The 21,810-nt window shown below is 46.4% G+C and overlaps 2 protein-coding genes across 7 annotated transcripts in view; one reads left to right on the forward strand and one right to left on the reverse strand.

Annotated features, from left to right (window-relative positions):
• The window catches only part of CPSF3 (cleavage and polyadenylation specific factor 3), a 67,539-nt gene extending 62,011 nt beyond the window's left edge, over nt 1–5,528 (reverse strand). For both annotated transcript variants that reach the window (XR_005778167.1, XM_040427489.1), the window contains exons 1-3: nt 5,410–5,528; nt 3,717–3,780; nt 2,317–2,414 (exon numbers count right to left, since the gene is read on the reverse strand). Coding sequence is in view for 1 of the 2 variants with exons in the window: in XM_040427489.1 (XP_040283423.1) it covers nt 2,317–2,414; nt 3,717–3,780; nt 5,410–5,480 (233 nt within the window). In the remaining variant the exon portion in view is untranslated. The remainder of the gene's footprint in view (nt 1–2,316; nt 2,415–3,716; nt 3,781–5,409) is intronic.
• ITGB1BP1 (integrin subunit beta 1 binding protein 1) lies at nt 5,505–20,394 on the forward strand. 5 transcript variants are annotated; one of them, XM_040427491.1, is made up of 7 exons: nt 5,505–5,668; nt 9,152–9,251; nt 12,398–12,476; nt 14,416–14,552; nt 16,693–16,785; nt 18,438–18,587; nt 19,474–20,394. In XM_040427491.1, exons 1-7 carry the CDS (start codon nt 5,505–5,507, stop codon nt 19,555–19,557), a joined length of 807 nt encoding a protein of 268 aa, XP_040283425.1. In that variant the 3' UTR covers nt 19,558–20,394. The 5 variants fall into 5 exon arrangements, with proteins under 5 accessions (XP_040283425.1, XP_040283428.1, XP_040283426.1 ...); XM_040427492.1 differs by having other exon boundaries at nt 5,526–5,664; XM_040427493.1 differs by having other exon boundaries at nt 5,617–5,668; nt 9,124–9,251.
• The last annotated feature ends 1,416 nt before the right edge of the window (nt 20,395–21,810 follow it).

A 21,810-nucleotide genomic window follows, 5' to 3' on the forward strand; every position in this document is an offset into this window, starting at 1 on the left:
AGGTTATCTAAGAATTGCAGTTTGTGTAAACGGCACCACAAACACCCTGAAGACAAGGATACGCAAGCATCTTTCTGAGGTCAATAATGAGAAGGCGTTAAATATTTCTGCTGTGTCAAACACTTTACTGTAAGATTTATCATCCTTTACTTTTATTGGTATTGAAAGGGTGTCTATACCCTTTAGAGGTGGAGACCGTAGGAGAAAGCTTTTGGCCAGGGAAACATACTGGATTTTCATGTTATAAACTAGAGCCCCAAAATAAAAAAAAAGACAGAATGTAATTTATTATTATTAAATTAATTTATATTAGGATATTTTATCATGATATATTATGCACTTGATAGACGTCATTTTCGGAGTTATCATGAAGTATTGATTTTTCATTTTAGGAGTCTTCTCCCCCCCTTGAATGTCATGAACCTGTGGAGACCTAATGAAATTCACCTGATCACGTATGTGTTGATTTACTATTGGTGACCTGATTTTCCAAACGTGTATTTTATCTGTTGCTATGTGTGAGATTTTATTCTTTTGCCAAAGGGCTAGTGTTGCCTAAACGTGTCAAGAAAACTCTGCCTTTTTTTAATTGCCTGTGTACGCTTCAATAAAGTCTACAGTTCGGAGAAAGGCAGCGCTGGATCCATGTTTTCTATCTAAGAATTCTGTTATGGATTCCGTTACCACGAACCATAGCTTCTGGTCCGTGGTAGCGGAATCCGTAACGGAATTCTTAGATAACCTGAATCTTGTACGCCGACGTTGAAAACAGAAGTTCGCTCATCCCTACTCAGTTCAGTCTGTTTTGTCTGCGATTGTGTTCAGTGTTTGTTTTTTTCACGCAGGTGCAATCCGTTTTGATGATGTGCTTTTCACAAGCGGGAAAAAAACTGAAGGTTTACAAACAACAACTCCTAGCAATCATCAGTGAAAAACACATTGCGCCCGGACTGCTTCTAGATTACATCCGGATGCAATGCGTTTTTCACTGAAGCCCCATTCACTTCTATGGGGCCAGGGCTGCGTGAAAAACGCAGAATATAGAACATGCTGAAATTCTCACCCAACGCAGAACTGATGCGTGAAAAAATAAATAAATAAATGTACACAGACCCATTGAAATGAATGGGTCAGGACTCAGTGCGGGTGCTGTGTGTTCACATCACGCATTGCACCCGCACGGAAGACTCGCTCGTGTGAAAGGGGCCTTAGTGTCCTGGAAGCCAATGCTGTAAGTGCACAGAAGATAAGACACTAGAATAGATTTTCATGGATACCATACACATATACAGTACAGACCAAAAGTTTGGACACACCTTCTCATTCAAAGAGTTTTCTTTATTTTCATGACTATGAAAGCATCAAAACTATGAATTAACACATGTGGAATTATATACATAACAAACAAGTGTGAAACAACTGAAAATATGTCATATTCTAGGTTCTTCAAAGTAGCCACCTTTTGCTTTGATTACTGCTTTGCACACTCTTGGCATTCTCTTGATGAGCTTCAAGAGGTAGTCCCCTGAAATGGTCTTCCAACAGTCTTGAAGGAGTTCCCAGAGATGCTTAGCACTTGTTGGCCCTTTTGCCTTCACTCTGCGGTCCAGCTCACCCCAAACCATCTCGATTGGGTTCAGGTCCGGTGACTGTGGAGGCCAGGTAATCTGGCGCAGCACCCCATCACTCTCCTTCATGGTCAAATAGCCCTTACTTTCAACGTTTTCCCAATTCTTCGGCTGACTGACTGACCTTCATTTCTTAAAGTAATGATGGCCACTCGTTTTTCTTTACTTAGCTGCTTTTTTCTTGCCATAATACAAATTCTAACAGTCTATTCAGTAGGACTATCAGCTGTGTATCCACCTGACTTCTCCTCAACGCAACTGATGGTCCCAACCCCATTTATAAGGCAAGAAATCCCACTTATTAAACCTGACAGGGCACACCTGTGAAGTGAAAACCATTTCAGGGGACTACCTCTTGAAGCTCATCGAGAGAATGCCAAGAGTGTGCAAAGCAGTAATCAAAGCAAAAGGTGGCTACTTTGAAGAACCTAGAATATGACATTTTCAGTTGTTTCACACTTGTTTGTTATGTATATAATTCCACATGTGTTAATTCATAGTTTTGATGCCTTCAGTGTGAATCTACAATTTTCATAGTCATGAAAATAAAGAAAACTCTTTGAATGAGAAGGTGTGTCCAAACTTTTGGTCTGTACTGTATGTACATGTGATGAATTTGCTCATGGTAAAATGAATATTAACCAATACTCAATAGATCCATCAGTAAAAAAAACTGCACTTTACTTACTGACTTATCAGAAGGAGATCAATCTCTGCAGGATCAATCAAATCAATGTATGGAAGGGCATCCATTCCTTCCAGCCCGGGGTGAATGCCGCAATCCAGCTAAGGTTAGCAGAAAAAAATACCGTTAACAATTGGTCATAAAATCCAAGGCGCTATTCTATGCTATCGGACAGCGCATGTCACTGCTGTGAGGAAAGCAGCCATGTTCTTCTAACTCTGGACCCAGACAGAGAATGGATCCGTGGAGTTAAAGGGCAACTGTCATATGTTTTTTTTATTTGCTAGTTTATTAGAGCTAGGCAGGTATACCCGAGTTAGTCTCAGTGATTGCCAAAAGATCTGTAATTACCTTATAATAACAGCTTTCATTAATGTCTCCTGTCCCTTTCCACTGCTCCCTTAAAGGGAACCTGTCACCAGATTTAACCCTATTAAGCTAGCTGACATTAGCGATGTACTAATGTAAGCTAATCCCAACTAGCCTATTCCTACTTTTATCTATGCCCCGTTACACCAGAAATCTAACTTTTATAATATGCTAATTAGCCTCTAGGAGAGGGAGGGGGGGGGGGGGGGGGGGGGCGGCGTTGTTCCTGCTCTGTTCTCCCACCTTTGTTGCCTCCCTCCAAGTCCTGAGTGACAGGGCCAGGCAGCGCTCGCATCCGTCTGCCAGCCCTGTGCTCTGGTGAAATCTCACGCCGTTCAGTATTCGGCGCAGTGAGGGAAAGACACTCGCAGCCTGCCAGCTTCCTCACCGCGCCTGCGCCGAATACTGAACGGCGCGAGATTTCACCAGAGCACAGGGCTGGCAGACAGATGCGAGCGCTCAGTATGTCCAGGGGTATCTCGTGAGGAATATCCGTTAGCCCTCACATCTGCCTTCCTTCTATACAGTGCCCTGCTGGTCCTCAGGATAACCTGATATAATGGCAGAATAGCTGTAGCGCCCGTCAGAGAAGGCTCCTATCAAATACAAGTCACGTAGGTAGAAGGCTTCATGCACACAACTGTATGTATTCTGCAAATACTGCCAGTGTTGCATCTGCATTTTTTGTGGACCCACTGACTTTGTGGTCCACGTACTGCAGCCAAGCATAGGACGTGTTCTATCTTTTTGTGGAATGGACATACAGATGCGGAAAGTACACGGATCATCCATGTGCTTTCTGTCTCCATATGTTCATTCTGCAAAATGCAGACCATGGACCCACAGAAGTCAATGGGTCTGCAAGAAAAAAAATATATAAATGCAGACGGCTCATGGACCGCATCCGTATTTTGCAGATCACAAAATGGACACGGTTGTGTGCATGAGACCTAAAGCGGAGGGGAAAAAGTATTATAAATAAAGCACCTTAAAAATGATATAGCCCTCCCCGTTGCCCGGAGGGGGTCACTCACCATGATCTTTCTTCCTTTGAATTCTAGGATAATACATGATCTTCCGACCTCCTGACCAGCACCACTGAAAAATACACGGAACGCTCGTAAATTTGGCAGATTGATTTGCTCAGCAGCCTAATAAGAGCCAGACCTGGGCATCCGGATTTTCTAGGCCTCGTTACTGCACAGAGGGCTCGGCCCACACTGGCGCTCTTCACTTAGGCTAGGTTCAGATCTGCAGTAAAATTTTAATTTTCTCTTTTGGAATAAGAACAGAAAAATGGATGCGCCTGATCCGGCATATGCCAGACACCACCGGCACCCACTGACTATAATGGTTTTATCAGATTTCTAGTATGGATTCCGATATTCTGCTGGACAGGTAAATGCTCAGGTCTGAACCCTTGTATTCTTCTACTGCATTATAGAATGTCGGGAAAAGGCACAACAAGAAGCAGAACAACAAAAATGGACCCCATGACTATAACGAGATCCGTCAGGTTTCCATCATTTGTAAGCTCTTAAAGGGGTATTCCCATCTAAGACAATGGGGGCATATTGCTAGGATATGCCCCTATTGTCTGATAGGTGTGGGTCCTAGCGGTATATCGAGGTTCCTGGCCACCACCGAGCGCTCTCCCCACAGAAGTGAATAGGAGCGCACCATGGATGTGCGGCCACCGCTCCATTTCACTTCTATGGGCCCGATGGAAAACGCAGAGCCAGCACCTCATAGAAATGAATGGACGGATGCGCAATGCACCCTTCACCACTTTCAGGGTTCCGTACTCGATATAGGTGCGGGTCCCAGCGGTGGGACACGCATCTATCAGACAATGGGGGGCACATCCTAGCGACATGCCCCCATTGTCTGAGATGGGAGTAACCCTTTAACAGCCTTCAATACACAACTCCATGCAGCGCAGTGGTGTCTAAGAACCACTTCGTAAAATCCTTAAAAAGGGTTTGCCAAAACTTTAGCGCAGGACAGTCAATGTTAAGAAATAAGAAGCATTAGGGTAGGTTCACACAATAGATTTTTGGTGCGGATCCTGCAGACGTTCTCCATTGTATCCGTGTGTTAATTCAAACACAGAATCTTTTTTTCCATCTTACGCTTTGAAAAACTGCTCCGCGGACAAAAAAAAAAAGTTAGAAAAGTGTCCCGTCAATTCTTGATGTGGAATCCACGATCCAAAACCCCACTGAAAATGGGCAGGAATTAAAATCGTTGACAAAAAATGCAGCAGGGAAAAAAAAAAAAAAGTCCCCAAAAAAGTGATGAGGATTCAGCACAGAAAATCCTCTGTGTGAACAGACCCTTACTTTGCTGTTAATCTTCCGTGGTTCCAGGTCACGGCGCGGGCGCCACCACCAGAAAGACAATGGGGGTCTTAGGTGAGAAAGGCTTCTTTTAACATTTCCTTCCTAGGACCCCTTTAAGGCATCTCCTGGTAAATTCATTCTGCAGTTGTGTCTTAGTTATATTCGTTTTTGGGAAAGCTGGGTGACAGCAGATGTGGCCCCTGTGACAGGCCCCTCAGCTTCCCAACAGTCCTGAAAGGCAGAAGAATGGAGAAGATATCACCGAGCACCCAGACTGACTCCAGAATGGAACATGTGAAGGACTAGGGAGATCTGCCATTCAGAACTCTGGGAAAGCTGGGTGGCAGCCGTCATGGCGGACAGATGCCGTGGAGGGCGCACTCACAGCGGTCTGATCAGCAGCTGGTCACTCTCCTCCGCCGGGACCACACTTTCCGCTTTCCTCTTCACAGACATCTTCAAATCAAGCACATTCCCAGCATGACTTCCGGTCTCTCCGTGTTTTCTCTCTCTCTGTCCGTGTCAGATTCTCCCCGCCACTTCCGGTGCAAAGTGTTCCCCACAGGAAGGTTCCGCCAGCTTTTTACTCCCAGGCGTTGCGACCAGTACTTGCCCGTTTTATGCTGCCAGGAGCGGCTCGGTAGGTGAGTGATAGCCCGGGCTGGGGGAGGTAATGATGCAGTCAGTGACAGCGGTGTGTGCTGCTGGTACCGCTCCGTGCTGCTCTGCAACTGGGCATCAAGTTCACATACAAAAAAAAAAGAAGCCTACTTGGAGCGGTCTCCCATAGCAACCAATCAGATTGAAGCTTTAATTTCCCCGGCGCAGGTTACAACATGAAAGAAGTGATCCTATTGGATGCTGTGGGTGACTAGTGTAGTCTGCAGCCTCTGCTCTCTACAGCCCTGTCTGTCCCCTGAGTCCCTCCACCTGTTCACAAGTACTACTTGGACACTGGGAGTTGTAGTTCTACAACAGCTGGAGTAAGGGTACTTTCACACTAGTGTTATTGTTTTCCGGCATTGAGTCGCGTCCTAGGAACTTTCTCGGGAGACTTTCGGACATTCCAGGTGATTATCATTGTGTGACAGTGACTTGTAGAGCGGAGCACTGCAACCTGTACGGATACTTTCACACTTGCGGCAGGCAGTTCCGTCGCCGTCAAAACGTAGGCAAACCGATGGCATTTGTCAGACGGATCAGGATCCTGATCCGTCTGACAAATGCATTGAAATGCCGGATCCGTCTCTCTGGTGTCGTCCGGGAAAACGGATCCAGCATTTTTTTTTCCCGCGGTCTGTGCTTGCGCACAAACTGCAAAAACGGATCCATTTTGCCGGAACACTTGGGGCCGGATCCGGCATTAATGCATGTCAATGGGGAAAAATGCTTGATCCGGCAAGTGTTCCGGAATTTTGGACGGAGATAAAATCGCAGCAACTGATCAGTTCTATTCCGGTATTGAGCCCCTAGAACGGAACTCAATGTCGGAAAAAAGAATAACGCTAGTGTGAAAGTACCCTAATACTGCAGCATGCTGCGGTTTTATCTCCCGCCAAAATTACGGAACACTTTTTTTTCCCATTGACATGCATTATTGCCAGATCCGGCCTCGAGTGTACCGGCAAAACGGATCAGTTTTTGCGGTCTGCGCATGTTCAGACCGCTAAAAATAATACCGGATCCGTTTTTCCTGATGACACCGGAGAGACGGATCTGGCATTTCAATGCATTTGTCAGACGGATCAGGATCCTGATCCGTCTGACAAATGCCATCAGTTTGCATACGTTTTGACGGAGCCTGCAGGCAGTTCTGGCGACGGAACTGCTTGCCGGATCACTCTGCCGCAAGTGTGAAAGTACCGTTACAGGTTGCAGTGCTCCGCTCTACAAGTCACTGTCACACAATGATACTCACCTAAAATGTCCGAAAGTCTCCAGAGAAAAGGGGAGACCTCCCTGAGAAGCGGGTGCCGGGTCAGTGCTGGCAGGGGGAGCCACCATTTGTCCCTGCTCGGTACTGCATGTGTATTTACACTTGCGCAGTGTCTGAACTTATATGAGTATGCACCTGCTGCTGTGCGGGTAGATGCCGCTCCCTGGTGAACCAGTAATGATGGCACTGCAGCCGACAATATAAAGCGGGCGCACTCACTGCAGAGCACTGACAGGGCTTCAAGGATGTTGGTTTGGGAACATTTGGAGGAGCATAAGGTTCACACAGTTTTGTGGAGGATGATTTAAAGCTGATTTTCCTGCAGGTTTTTCAACCAAAGCCAGAAGTCGATTCAAAAGAAGTATAACGGAAGGACATGTACTTCTCCTTCCTGCTGGGTCCACTTTCAGCCTTGAAAAAACCTGCAGGAAAATCTGCTTTAGGCCTCATGCGGTCTGCAAAACACAAGATACCAGCAGTGTGCCTTTTGCATTTCGCAGAACGGAACTTCCCACCCTATGATAGAAATGCCTATTCTTGTCTGCAAAATGTTCCGTTTTTTTTGCGGGGCTGTGAAACGGAGCAACAGATGCGGACAGCATGCCGAGTGCTGTCCGCATCTTTTGCAGCCCCAATGAAGTGAATGGGTCGGCATCCGAGCCACAAAAACTGCGGACCATAACAACGTTGTGTGCATGAGGCCTTAAAGGGGTTTTCCCATCACAGACAATGAGGGCATATCGCTAGGATATGCCCTCATTGTCTGATAGGTGTGGGTCCCACCTCTGGGACCTGCACCTATGCCTAGAACGGAGCGGGGAGAGTGGTGGCTGTAGGATCCTGGGTTTCCCAGAGTCCGGCCACCGCCAAGCGCTCTCCCCATACAAGTGAATGCCACTCTCATTCATTTCTATGGGGCGACGGACATAGCCGAGCCAGCGCTTGTCTATTTTCGGCAGCCCCATAGAAATCAATGAAGGGCGGTTGTGCATGCGCAGTGCACCCTCCGCCACCTTCCTCGCTCCGTTCTCGTCGTAGGTGCGGGTCCCAGTGGTGGGATATCCCATCGATTTGCCCCCATTGTCTGTGATGGGAAAACCCTTGTCTCACTTCAGCCGATGGCATTCAGCAGAAGGGGTTCTCCGCTTTTGTAATATTGATGACCTATCCTCAGGATAGGTCATCAATATCAGATCGGTGGGGTTTTCACAGTCATATGAACACACTCGTCTGAAACTAGCCTTAAAGGGGTTGTGGAGGTGTTATTATTGATGACCTCTCCTCAGGAGGGGTCATCAGCATCTGATCGGTGGGGGTCCGACACCCAGAACCCCTGTCAATCAGCTGTTTGAAGAGGAGGCGGCGCCCCATGTGAGAGCTCTTCTTTATACTGCCTGTTGTCTCAGAAGTCTTCACTTGAATGGAGCGCCATCAGTATTTGCGGGCATAAAATTTACAGGGCATTAAAGTAGCAGTAAATTGGGAGATGTGAGCCTCATGCACACAACCGTATTTTTGGTCCACATCTGATCCACCGATGTGGACCCATTCATCTCACTGGGCCCACAAATAATTTGTTTGTCCGTGACGTAATCCTGCAAGAAAGATAATACATGTCCTATACTTGTCCGTTTTGCAGACAAGAATAGGACATTTCTACTGAAAGGAAAAAGAAAATGGCAGCACGTGTGCGCCCTGTGTTTTGCGGATCTGCAGTTTGTCAACCGAAAAAAATACATCTGGTCGTGTGCATGAGGCCTTAAAAATATCTCATCCACGCGGGTTGTAAATCTGCAGCGTGTCAATTCTTTCTGCGGATTCTTACCATGGACTTGGCAAATCTGGGGCAAAATCTGCAGCAAATTTTCATGGCAAAATCCACATGTAACATATTCGGATTTTGCTGCAGATTTGTGGTGGATTTTCCACTCTTTTAATTTAACTGCAGTAAATGGGGACAATAGTGAAAAGACGGATCAAGCCTTGGGGGATTGGCAGATAACATAAAGGTAAAGTGGATTTGGGAAGGACCGTATGCCTCTACGTCACACCGCAGAAAATGTTACTACCAAATAATAAATCTATATTGTATGTGTACAATGGATATACTGTAGAGAGGGCACTTTTACTCCAGTGCTGGTTGCAGGAATATTCCGGTGACAGTCACACTTTATATGTCTTTTCCCAGCAGGAAGTCCGGATGGAACTGTGATAAGAGAATGTTCCGCAAGGGGAAAAAGAGACACAGTAGTAGTAGCTCCCAGAGCAGTGAGATCAGCACCAAGAGTAAGGTCTGTATACTTTATGATAAGAGGCCTTGCCTCAGGTATCAGGGTGGACTATGAAGCTACAGCATGTCTGATCTTTTCATGCAGTTATGTCTCAGTCAGACCGCAAGCTGTATTTATTTTTATTGAAAACCCAGTAGATGGAGATATCACTGATGTCAATAGGAGGAGAAGTTGGCTCCTTCTTTCCCCCACTGATGTCACTAGGAGGAGAAGTTGGCTACTTCCTTCCCCCACTGATGTCACTAGGAGGAGAAGTTGGCTACTTCCTTCCCCCACTGATGTCACTAGGAGGAGAAGTTGGCTACTTCCTTCCCCCACTGATGTCACTAGGAGGAGAAGTTGGCTACTTCCTTCCCCCACTGATGTCAATAGGAGGAGAAGTTGGCTACTTCCTTCCCCCACTGATGTCACTAGAAGGAGAAGTTGGCTACTTCCTTTCCCCACTGATGTCACTAGGAGGAGAAGTTGGCTACTTCCTTCCCCCACTGATGTCACTAGGAGGAGAAGTTGGCTACTTCCTTCCCCCACTGATGTCAATAGGAGGAAAAGTTGGCTACTTCCTTCCCCCACTGATGTCAATAGGAGGAGAAGTTGGCTACTTCCTTCTCCCACTGATGTCACTAGGAGGAGAAGTTGGCTACTTCCTTCCCCCACTGATGTCAATAGGAGGAGAAGTTGGCTACTTCCTTCCCCCACTGATGTCACTAGGAGGAGAAGTTGGCTACTTCCTTCCCCCACTGATGTCACTAGGAGGAGAAGTCGGCTACTTCCTCCCCCCACTGAAGTCAATAGGAGGAGAAGTTGGCTACTTCCTACCCCTGCTGAAGTCAATAGGAGGAGAAGTTGGCTACTTCCTTCCCCCACTGATGTCAATAGGAGGAGAAGTTGGCTACTTCCTACCCCTGCTGAAGTCAATAGGAGGAGAAGTTGGCTACTTCTTCCCCTGCTGATGTCAATAGGAGGAGGTTGGCTTCTTCAACCCCCACTGATGTCAATAAGAGGAGAAGTTAGCTTCTTCCTCCCCCAGCAGATGTCAATAGGAGGAGAAGTTGGCTTCTTCAACCCCCACTGATGTCAATAAGAGGAGAAGTTAGCTTCTTCCTCCCCCAGCAGATGTCAGTAGGAGGAGAAGTTGGTGTTCATTGGTCAAATGGCCTATTCACAACTCAGTCCCCTGGGCTGCAATACTACACACAACCACTATACAATGTATAGTACTGTGCTTGGTATGCTGTGAGCAGGTCGCAGCAGTCATACAGGTGATATTGGCTGGGGTGCCAGGAGACGACCCCACCGATCTAATATTGATGAGCTATCCTGAGGATAGGTGATTAGTATCGTACTTCTTGAAAACCCCCTTTAAAGTAGTTGTAGAAAACTAAGCTAGTTGGGAGAAGTATTTCCCAAGGAAAGAGAACCATCCCGCTAGCACCACCTTGTGTAAGTGGCTACCAACTGAGTGCAATGTCTTGGATACAGTTTAGGCAGGGTACTAGATGTCCTTAAAGAGACCAGTATCCTGCCTAAGCTGAATTCAAGGCGTCGCACTCAACCAGCCCGCATCCTACTCCATACTGATAAGAGGCAAGCACCTTGAAACAGCTGTCTACAGATGGATATTTAACTTGTTAAAGTTGCAATAAAAAGTATGTGAACCCTTTGGAATGATATGGATTTCTGCACAAATTGGTCATAAAATGTGATCTGATCTTCATCTAAGTCACAACAATAGACAATCACAGTCTGCTTAAACTAATAACACACAAAGAATTAAATGTTACCATGTTTTTATTGAACTCCCCATGTAAACATTGAAGTTATTGCTGACAAAGGAGGTTCAATCAGTTATTAAATCCAAGGGTTCACATACTTTTTCCACCTGCACTGTGAATGTTTACATGGTGTGTTCAATAAAAACATGGTAACATTTAATTCTTTGTGTGTAATTAGTTTAAGCAGACTGTGATTGTCTATTGTTGTGACTTAGATGAAGATCAGATCACATTGTATGACCAATTTGTGCAGAAATCCATATAATTCCAAAGGGTTCACATACTTTTTCTTGCAACTGTATAACTCAAGGCTTCTTAAAAAATTGGATTTTGAGTCCTAGGGAGCCATTTGCTCAAACTGGTTCTAGTGAGATGGTTCTTTTTCCTTGGGAGATACCTCTTTGCATATTGTTTTCCCATGGAGCATTGTGACTAAGTCTCCATACACGGCTGGTGTCTTTAAGGCGAGCCAGTACCCCGCCTAAGCTAAGTTAGTGGGGGAAAGTGTCACCTAAATGCCACAAAAACACAAGCCATACAACAGGTCCTAGAATCTACCTTGTGCATCATGTGAATAGAATTTATCAGGTGTTAACACTATCATGGAAGGTGGCATTGTTGTTTTCCACACTTTACAACCTTGGTGGAAATGGTCCTAAATATTATAAAACTTCTAGTTGTTTGATAGATGAGTCTCCCAGACAGGACGATGATCACAGGGTTTTGTTTACTGTGGGGACTCCCAACAATCAGTTATAATCTGTGAGAGAGCCCATTTGCAAGTGCTGAATGTCCCTGTAATGTATCCTCTGAGAAATTAAAGGGGGTTATCTTGTGAGACAACCCCTTCAAGCAGCCATGTAGCTTGGGTTTCCTTCACCCAGGGTAAAGATCTGCCTACCTCCAAACACATCACTTTGCCCCTGCCAAAAAGGTAACGTAAAGTGGTATTTAAGCAAGGAGCATTTAGATCATGGGAGTCCAACCGCCAGGGCTTCCTCCAAACACCAGAAAAGGGGACTCTAGTTCTTCCCCAACCGCAAGACAATAGGAGGGGTTTTGATGGAGTAGCAGCCCACCATGTGTCCTGCCGTCTATTCACAGTCTATGGTGCTGATGGAAACAACTGTTGTGAATTTGAGCTTGGGATCATAAATGATGCATAGATAGTAGTCGGATCATCACTTACACAGGTAATATGAAGAGACACCTGCCTTCATTACACTATAAATGTGTCTTTCGATGCATTCTCAGTGGTCTGAGCAGTTACGGGAATATAGGTCAAACAGGGTGGGTTTCCCTTTCATATTGATCATGAGCACAAGGAATGATGTATTTGCAGTATTATGTTGACTGATAATTATGGTTTCTTAGTCGGTAGATTCCAGCCTTGGAGGACTCTCCAGATCCAGCACCGTGGCTAGCCTTGATACTGACTCTACGAAAAGCTTTGGTAAGTTACTGTCTGAGTTCACGGTGACAGTAGTCACCACGGCTAGCACTGGGATCAGTCTAGCAGATAGAAACTGCAATGCTTTTAAAGAAAAGATGTTATATATACTCCCATGACATCGTATTTAAAGGTACTGTGTAGCCTGTGAGTTTAAAGACCCCATGTACATGGTCCGATGGAGCAGACGATTGCCGAGAAGGAAGCGTTCCATCCTGACAATCATTTGGGGATAGTATGGGGAGAAGAGATCACTAATGCTATTGTTCATCCCCATACAGAATCATTATTTGCTGGCCGCAGAGACTGTTTACACAGCACGAGCTGCTGATTATGTAGGTGACCACATGAAAGATCCAATTACCTGATGAAACGTTTTGCTCATTCATCGGATAATTGGTGGCACCTTTACACTGGCAGATCATCGCTGGCGAGCATTCTTACAAATTCAAGTGAGTATGTGGCAGCCCCCGTACTGAACTCCCAGTGCCGGGGTCGCATAGCATTATATTGATTTCTGATGCTATGTAATCCTATACATTTCAGAACTGTAAGGGTTACATAGCATCATAAATCAATATAATGCTCTGCCATCCTATCAGTGCTGGGAGGTCAGTACGGGAGCTGCCGCATACTCGCACTCGCTCGTCTAAAAGGGGCCTAAAGAGGCCTTAAGCTTTACAAGCATGTTTTTTTGGAAATACTGTGGGATATGGCTCCATTTGATGATTATCCTGTGGATTCTCTGCAACTGAATTGCATGCAGGAAATCTGCAGCATTTACATGCGGTGCGGATATGTTTTCAGAAATTTCATCCGCACACTGCAGAGAAAACCTGTAGGGTAAACTGGCTTGTACTACAGGTTTTATATCCGTAGCATGTCAGTTTATGTTGTGTGTTTTGCTTGCAGTCTCCTGCAGCTCACTTCGGGCTTTCTTTTGTTGTGGTGGTTTTCAGCCATATCTACTGCGCACTTGCTACATGTGGCCATACCCTCAGCAGTCCTACAAAGGATTTTCCGCAGAGGAATTGCATGCAAAAAATTACTGTAGCAGCGAAGTGGATGAGATTTTGATAAATCTCATGCACACGCAGCCGTCATTTTCTGCATTCAAAGCCGCACATAACATGACATGTGGTGCGGGTTTTATAAATCAATTATAGTTATGGATTTCTGCTGCAGATTTCAACCTTTGCAGTGTAGAAGGTGATATCTTCGTCAAATCCTGCAGCAGTTCCACACCAAAATCTATGATTTTCGCTGCGGATTTTGTCGCTGTGGGTTTCCGTCAGGTATGCTGCAGATTGTCCTTGGAAACAAAATCCACAGGGCACCCATGGCATGTGGCCGTAACCATTCGCATTTCAGAAACCAAGGCAGAAATCTGAGGCTGACCTTTCGGGTTTATGCTACGATTCTGCATGGCGCAGGTCATTTCCATGTCGTGTATGGACACTCGATAAGGCGATCTCTGATTTCTGCGAGGAATCCTCGCCAAACATTGTGATGTCAGCCAGAGAATTTACGGGAAAGCAGCAGAATAAATCTCTATTCTGAAGGCCAGAGAACCACTTTGGCATAGCAGCGTGCACAGCTGCAGAATCCACTTACTATTGGTCATTTGGACAGTTTCCATACTTGGCTCTTCTTAATGAATCTTGAGTAATGAGGAGATCAGCCTGTTAGGCCCACATTAAGTGCTGCACATTGATAAATGTGCGCGTCTCCTTTAAAAGGCTTAAAGCAGTTGCATGAAACAAGCTCACAGGAAGTGCACTTCCTCTCATCGCTGCAGAGAGAGCTCAGTTGCCCACCATGCACTGCTGTGTGAATTATGCAGGACATAAGAGCGCAGAAGAGAAGTAATTGGGCAGCTTTGGTGCAAGGAATTCTTGGGTGTATGGCTGTTTATTAACCTCTTCATCTCTGCTCCCCACAGGACAAGCCTCAAGTAATTCAGAGCCCTGTGCTGAGTTCAAGGTGAAATATGTGGGATCCATTGAAAGAGTAAAGCCTGAGGATAGCAAGACGTTGCAGGGATCTCTGGATCTGATAAATTATATCGATGTTGCCCAGGTAAGGGTTATACAAGTTGGGTGGGAGCAAGGTGCGCAATGGATGCACTAGTTACTTACAATTCAATAATTGTATGTATTCTTCTAAGTGCTTCTTAAAGGGCTTCTGTCACCCCACTAAACTTTCTTTTGTGTACTTATAATCCCTATCCTGCCATATTGCCATACATTATGTTACTAATAATTTTCGTTCAGTAGATTTAGCAAAAAACTTACTTTTATGATATGCTAATTAGCTTTCTACCAGCAAGTAGGGCGTCTACTTGCTGGTAGCAGCCGCAGAAAACCGCCCCCTCCTTCTGTTGATTGACAGGGCCAGCCGCGATCTCCTCCTCCGGCCGGCCCTGTCAGCATTTCAGAAATCGCACGCCTGTGTTGATTCGGCGCAGGCGCTCTGAGATAAGGAGGCTCGCCTCCTCAGCACTCCCTCAGTGCGCCTGCGCCGATGACGTCACCGAAAGAGAAGACGTCATCGGCGCAGGCGCACTGAGGGAGTGCTGAGGAGGCGAGCCTCCTTATCTCAGAGCGCCTGCGCCGAATCAACACAGGCGTGCGATTTCTGAAATGCTGACAGGGCTGGCCGGAGGAGGAGATCGCGGCTGGCCCTGTCAATCAACAGAAGGAGGGGGCGGTTTTCTGCGGCTGCTACCCTGCGGCTGGCCCTGTCAATCAACAAGAGGAGGGGACGGTTTTCTGCGGCTGCTACCAGCAAGTAGGCGCCCTACTTGCTGGTAGAAAGGTAATTAGCATATCATAAAAGTAAGTTTTTTGCTAAATCTACTGAACGAAAATTATTAATAACATAATGTATGGCAATATGGCAGGATAGGGATTATAAGTACACAAAAAAAAAAAAAGAGTTTAGTGGGGTGACAGAAGCCCTTTAAGGAACTATAGGGACTCCTTGTTCTGCCCCATGGTACCTCTGTGCAATGCTGTCGTTTCCTCTCAGTGATGCCATAATATACTGTATTTTTTGGATTATGACACCCCTGACTATAGGAGCCACCCAGAATATAGGAAAAAAAAACCATTTCATACTAACTAAAAGGCTTTTTTCAGCCAATGGCAAAATGGCATATCGCCTAGATATGCCATCAGTGTCAGGTAGGTTCAATCTCCAAATCGGGGGCCCCAGAGTGAAGGAGGGCACACTGTGCATGTGCTTGGTGCTCTCATTTCAGTGCTATGGCAGTTCAGAAAAACAGCTGAGCAAGCGTGCTCACCTATTTTCAGAAGTCCCATAAGGGTGAATGGAGAGTGCACCACTCAAGCGCAGCCACCACTCTATTCACTGGGAGTAGTGGAAGTAGCCGAGCCGGTGCCAGCTATTTTCAGAGCTCCCATGGTGGTGAATGGAAGGTGTCTGCTCTTGTGGAGGGCCTGTTATAAGATTTACATGGTTTCTTTGTAGCTCCCGTTACAATGGATGATCCCATCCTCTTCAACACTGCAGACATCTCCCAGGGGGTTTATTGCCAGAGTGACATCTTTATCTTTGTAAACCTGCAAACACGATGCATTTACAGAACAATCTGCTGTGCAATGAAGGCTTCAGCAGCCCTAAGGAGAATGCTTTATTGCTGCGGAGGCAGCGGCAACACGGAGCAAAGGGCACAGCAGTCTGTTACAAGGCAGGAGTCTACAAGCGGAGAGCAGGACGTGCAGAGAGCAGTCAGTACAGTAGAGGAAGGAGACAGTTGTGAGAAGCAGGAATCAATGATCTAACAGAACGCAGTGTGAGCGCACTGCCTGATCATTGAGGAGGTAGTCGGGGGTCTAGAGCTGCTAGGCTCCCCTGACTTTGGACTATAAGATGCAGACACTTTTTAGCAAGGTTTTTCTAGCTACATGTTCATTTCCAGAGGAGTGGCATTACCGGGCACATAAGATCCCCATTATCACCAACATCAGCTTATCATCCACTCCTGCATTGAAGACTGGTTTAGCAAAAAGCACTGACGGCAGCGCTCTGACATTGCTGTTCTTGACCTACAGCTCCATCCTCTGGCTGGAAGTGGAATAGATTCATTGTCAGCACTTTTTGTGTCTTTAGCAGTATTGCGGCACCCATTCTTCCGCAGACACAGGATATCTCTGAGCTGCACGATTATAATTGATGCTTTTATTCTCTATTTTAGCAAGATGGAAAACTTCCTTTTGTGCCTTCGGATGAAGATTTCAACATGGTGGTTTCAAAATACGGCATCAAAGTCACAACCTTGGATCAGTATGTAAGTGATTGTAAATGTGCTGTACCTGAATGTACACAACCTCTGAAACCAGGGGGCAGATATAACACACATAGGCTGTACAGCTGCACAGGGGCAAGGAGGAGCACTGCAAGCCTAATAGAAGAAGTGCCTCCCACACTCTATTAGACAGGACGGAGTTAACGGTTCTCTATTATTTAACATTGTCGGCCTTAGACTAGGCTTATTATGTGATCTGTGTGCCCAACACAGCGCCATCCATGTTTGTGTGGGTGTGCCTGGTACTGCAGCTCATCCTTAGGCTAGTTTCATACAATAAAGGCACATTTCTGTGCCTGTATTACTGCTAAATGTCACAGCTCGACTGTGGATCTAACGAAACCAACTGACAGCATCATTGGGGACTATGCTTCAGTTAGATGGGGTCATTAGCCCCACAAGCAGGCAAGGACGTTTGGCCATAATACAGACGCCAATATATATGAAATATATATATTCATCCCGATATTTTATATATTTGGGTTATAAAACCGCATTGTACTCTCAAATAGTGATGTACACATTTGGCAGGTTGTCTTTCAATGGCTGCAGTTCATGTTGCGCTCTCTGGGGTTCAGTCTCTCCTTCCTCTCTGTCACTGGGCCATCTAAGGTTCCGGTTATCATTTTGGCCCAGGTGCTTCTTGGTGTGGAGATCAGGAGGCGGCTGCGCAGGACACAGACTCTGGTGTGTGGAGGAAGGGGGGGGGGGGGGGGGGTGTTAACGATGAGGACACTGAACAGCATAGCCCTGGACACTAAGAACCTTACCCACACACGCATCCTCTGTGACCATCCCAGGGCCAGACATAAAAATAAAATAAAATTCGGACCCCCTGCAGCTTCTCCTGTTACTCTCTAGATGGGCTTCCTGGGAGCCACAGGCCCTGGAAAACAGCCATCCAGAATGCACAAATTATAATTTGCGGCTGGTCTTGAGAGAGAGAGACTCCATCACCGTTACATTATAAGAAAACCCCTCTAAGGCTCCATTCACACGTCCGCAAATGGGTCCGCATCTGTTCCGCAAATTTGCGGAACGGGTGCGGTCCCATTCATTCTCTATGGGGACGGAATGGATGCGGACAGCACACAGTGTGCTGTCCGTATCCGCAATTGCGGAGCGCGGCCCCGATCTTCAGGTCCGCAGCTCCGCAAAAGATAGAACATGTCCTATTCTTGTCTGCAGCTGCGGACAAGAATAGGCATTCCTATAGGGGTGCCGGACGGGTGTGTTGCGGATCCGCAATTTGCGGGTCTGCAATACACCACGGACGTGTGAATGGAGCCTAACACTGCTGAGCAAATTAGCTACTGAGGAGAAGAGGTCCACATGTCCTGCTGCCTGTGTCCTCCTTGCCCCGAATGGTCTTTTTCTATTCTCTGGCTGAACCCCGCTGTATCTGGCCCTCCAACTCCTTTTGGTTGATGATGCAAATCCTTGCAGGTTCTATTGCGGCTCCATCGAGCAAGAAATCTGCTATAATTTTCCGCTTTTTTATTTTACGTCTTGGTTTTCAGTGGATCTCTGTTACTAAATGGGTTTGAAGGTAGATTTCACCTGAGTTTAAATCTCAGCTTCTCTTCCCCTCAATAACACCAGAGCGTAGAGTCACTTGTTGCCTGTGGTTTCAGGATGTGTTGCATCGGCACCCGCTCTATCTCATTGTCTCCATGGTGTGCTATGATGATGGACTGGTGGCTGGCAAGAGTTTGCTAGCTCTGAAGACCAAAGTTGCCAGTGAGGACCAGTGTAGCCTGTGGGTTTATCAGTGTGCCAATCTGGTGAGTACTCCTTACACACATGAGTTTGGCTCTGGTGGGAAAAAAAAATGCAAGAATATACATTTTTTTGCTGTAGTGTTTTTGGCATCTTTTTTCCCCATAGTGAAACAGATGTAAAAATGTAAAATAAAATACTAGTTACAGTATGCTACGTTTTTGAAAAGAAAGCAGAAAGACAAAATACGCACCTAATGAATAAAAATGACAGTAGCAAAAAAACACTTGCGTGCCCCGTGTTTTATACTGTATTTCCCATAGACCTTCAGCTAATACCTGGAGCTGATGTTTTTACTGCCAAAAAAAGTATAAAAAAATACACATGCAAAAAACAGCAAAGTGCAGAAAAACGGCACTAAAAAAAAAGAATGGGCAAAAGCAACAAATCCTATAGTAAAGGTGCCTGCACACGGAAGTGGGTGTATGTGCCAAAGAACCGCTGAATTATCTGCAGATTTCTGTGTTTCTGCACCATTTCTCATATCTGGTTGTGATGCAGTTTTGCTGCAGATCTCACCTTTCATTTGAAAAGGGTAAAATTCGCAGCTAAAACCGCAACATAATTGCTATGGATTTGGAAATTCAAGACAGAAAAAATCTGCAAAGTATACATGAGATTTGTTAAATCTCATACACTCTGCTGTTATGGTACTACGCTGCGTTTTATCCCCGCATGGGAATCCGTGTGGAAAAAGACGCACGTAATCCGCACTGTGTGCAGGTACCCTAACAGATCAGATTGCATTTGTGTTTCTTCACCTTCTGATAAAACTAGCATGTACTCGATTGCCATCAGTTAAATCCAACCAAATCTGCTTCACCCAAATGACTGAATGTAGAATGGTATGTAGTGTGCAGTTCTCACCCGTCTGTTACATTCTTTATATAGGAACATGCCCAGTCCATCTGTAAGGTCCTGTCCACAGCGTTTGACTCTGTCCTCACTGAGAAGACGCGAGTGCCTCCAGAATGACTGCTGGGATAGTGACAACCCTACCAGGATCATTCCAGAATGTCCTATGCAGAAGAAAGCCACAAGCCAGGATTTGTGAGGACATGTATATATCACAGAGCTATATTTTTTATATTCACCTATTGCTGCAGTTACTAAAGTCACTCACAGTCCTGTAATGTCATTGGCTTTTAAGTTCCAGACCATGTCAGGTATGAAACTTCCATCCACTTATTACACGGGTGGAGGTGCAGTGGTACAGTATTTACCTGTGCATGTAGGTACCCATACAAGAGCGTACTCCAAGCCGGGGTAGAAACCCATGTAACGCAGATAGTAGCTAGAATATTGACTGTTCGGCAGTTATGAAATTACAACTCTCAGCATCCTCTGACAGGCTCCATCAATCAGGGCAAGCTTATTGTTGTAGGTTTCATACAGCTGGAGAGCCACAGGTTGGTAGCCACTGAGTAATGGGTATGCTGCCCTGTGCTATGGCTACATTGTACATCTACCTGGTAGTCACTAATGAGACGATAAAAAAACAATGGCGGCTTGTCTCATCGGTACATTAATATTGCAATGCTGCTACAGCGATACCGCCCCCTGCCTAAAAGTTATTGGTACATAATATTTAATGTTTCAATCCAATATGTGTTGCTTTTTTGAGCATTTTCTAACTGGTTTCTATCAGAAACACTCATAGCTCCTCAGATATTGAATCCAATTGTTTTCTGTGGTCAGTGAAAGGGGTTGTTCTCAGGATAGGTCATCAATATCAGATCGACGGGGATCCAACACCCGGCACTCCTACCGATCAGCTGTATGAGGAGACGGCAAGCGCAGTGTGCACGTGGCGTCTCCCGTCTCTCTTCGGGTCCATTGCTGCTGTCTATGGCAAAGACCATAGACAGCAGTGGTGAACAGGAAGAGGAGACGGCACATGCACACTGCGCGCTCCGTATCCTCATACAGCTGATCTGTGGGGGCGTCGGACCCCCGCCGATCTGATATTGATGACCTATCCTGAGGATAGGTCATCAATATTAAAAGCCCGGACAACCTCTTTAAAGAGGACCTTTCATGGGTCCAGACATTATGAAATAACTAGTACGTTATGTAGGGAAAAGTGCACGGATGTAATATTGCTTATTAGTTTGTCTGGGCGCCGCTCCGTTCGCCCGCTGTGCCCCCCTGCAGTTTTCCCAGCTGGTATGCTAATGAATAGCATTGGTACAGGGAGGAGGAGACTGCCGTGTTTCTCAAAGGGTGTCACCTTCTCCCTGGCTGTAGCGTGGTCCAATCACAGCAGAGAGCGTCACAGCCAGGGAGAAGGTGAGTTTTATTTTTCTCATCCGTATCATTGGGGGACACAGGCTTGACCTTGGGTATAGCTGTTGCTGCTAGGAGGCGGACACTATGCACAAAAGTGTGAGCTCCTCTCTTCAGCTATACCCTTCCTACAGGGACTAAGCTAAAACAGTTTTAGCTTAGTGTCCGTAGGAGGCAGACCTCCGTGCTTTGCAGGTCTGTTGATTTTTTTCTTTTCTTCTAGCAGGATTACAGGCCGTCTTAGCTGCCTGCACTCCCAGACAGGAGACCAGGGGGTCCACAAGCTCGCTGCTCCTTCCCGGTCTCCAGAAGACAAGGAGGACCAGAGGTTCCTAATCCCGCCATCCTTCGGGTCACCACGGCCGCCCACGACAAGTCCCCTCTTTCCGGTGTAGCAGTCCTCCCAAGGGGGGCCGCACACCGAAGGTGGTGAACCGGCTGGAACAAGGGGGACAAAACACGCCAGACGGGTAAGTATTCCTGGCTCCAACCTCCCTCTCAGGTTACTTGCTGTGGATGATCCTCACGAAGCCTTGTCCCCCCTGGCGGGGAAAGGGTTAACAGCTGCGTGGCGGGTCTTCTGTGGGGGTGGGGGGTTGAAGGGTAGCCCTCTGTGCTTGCCAAACTTCTTTCTGCCACAGACGCCATAGTAGCCCATGGTAGAGCCGGAGTGGGTGTGCTCTCTGTCTAAGATGGTGTAGGACATTTCCCAGTCTAACAGGGCCATTGTGGAAATGCTGGGGTGTTTGGCCGCCCGGCCACCCTCTGACCAGTCAGACTCTGGGGACCCCTCTGCTCCTCCCCATTGCGGCCGCCCTGCAAAACGGGCCAGACCACCCTCTCCTCTAAGGCGTCTGCGCCCCCTGTTTCCTCCATCTCCCCGCCGCTTCCCAGGGAGTCTCGCTCCGACGCGTCCTCATTAGAAGAGGCGTGTTCTGAGGA

The sequence above is a fragment of the Bufo bufo genome, chromosome 4, assembly GCF_905171765.1.
Source record: "Bufo bufo chromosome 4, aBufBuf1.1, whole genome shotgun sequence".
NCBI lineage: Eukaryota > Metazoa > Chordata > Amphibia > Anura > Bufonidae > Bufo > Bufo bufo.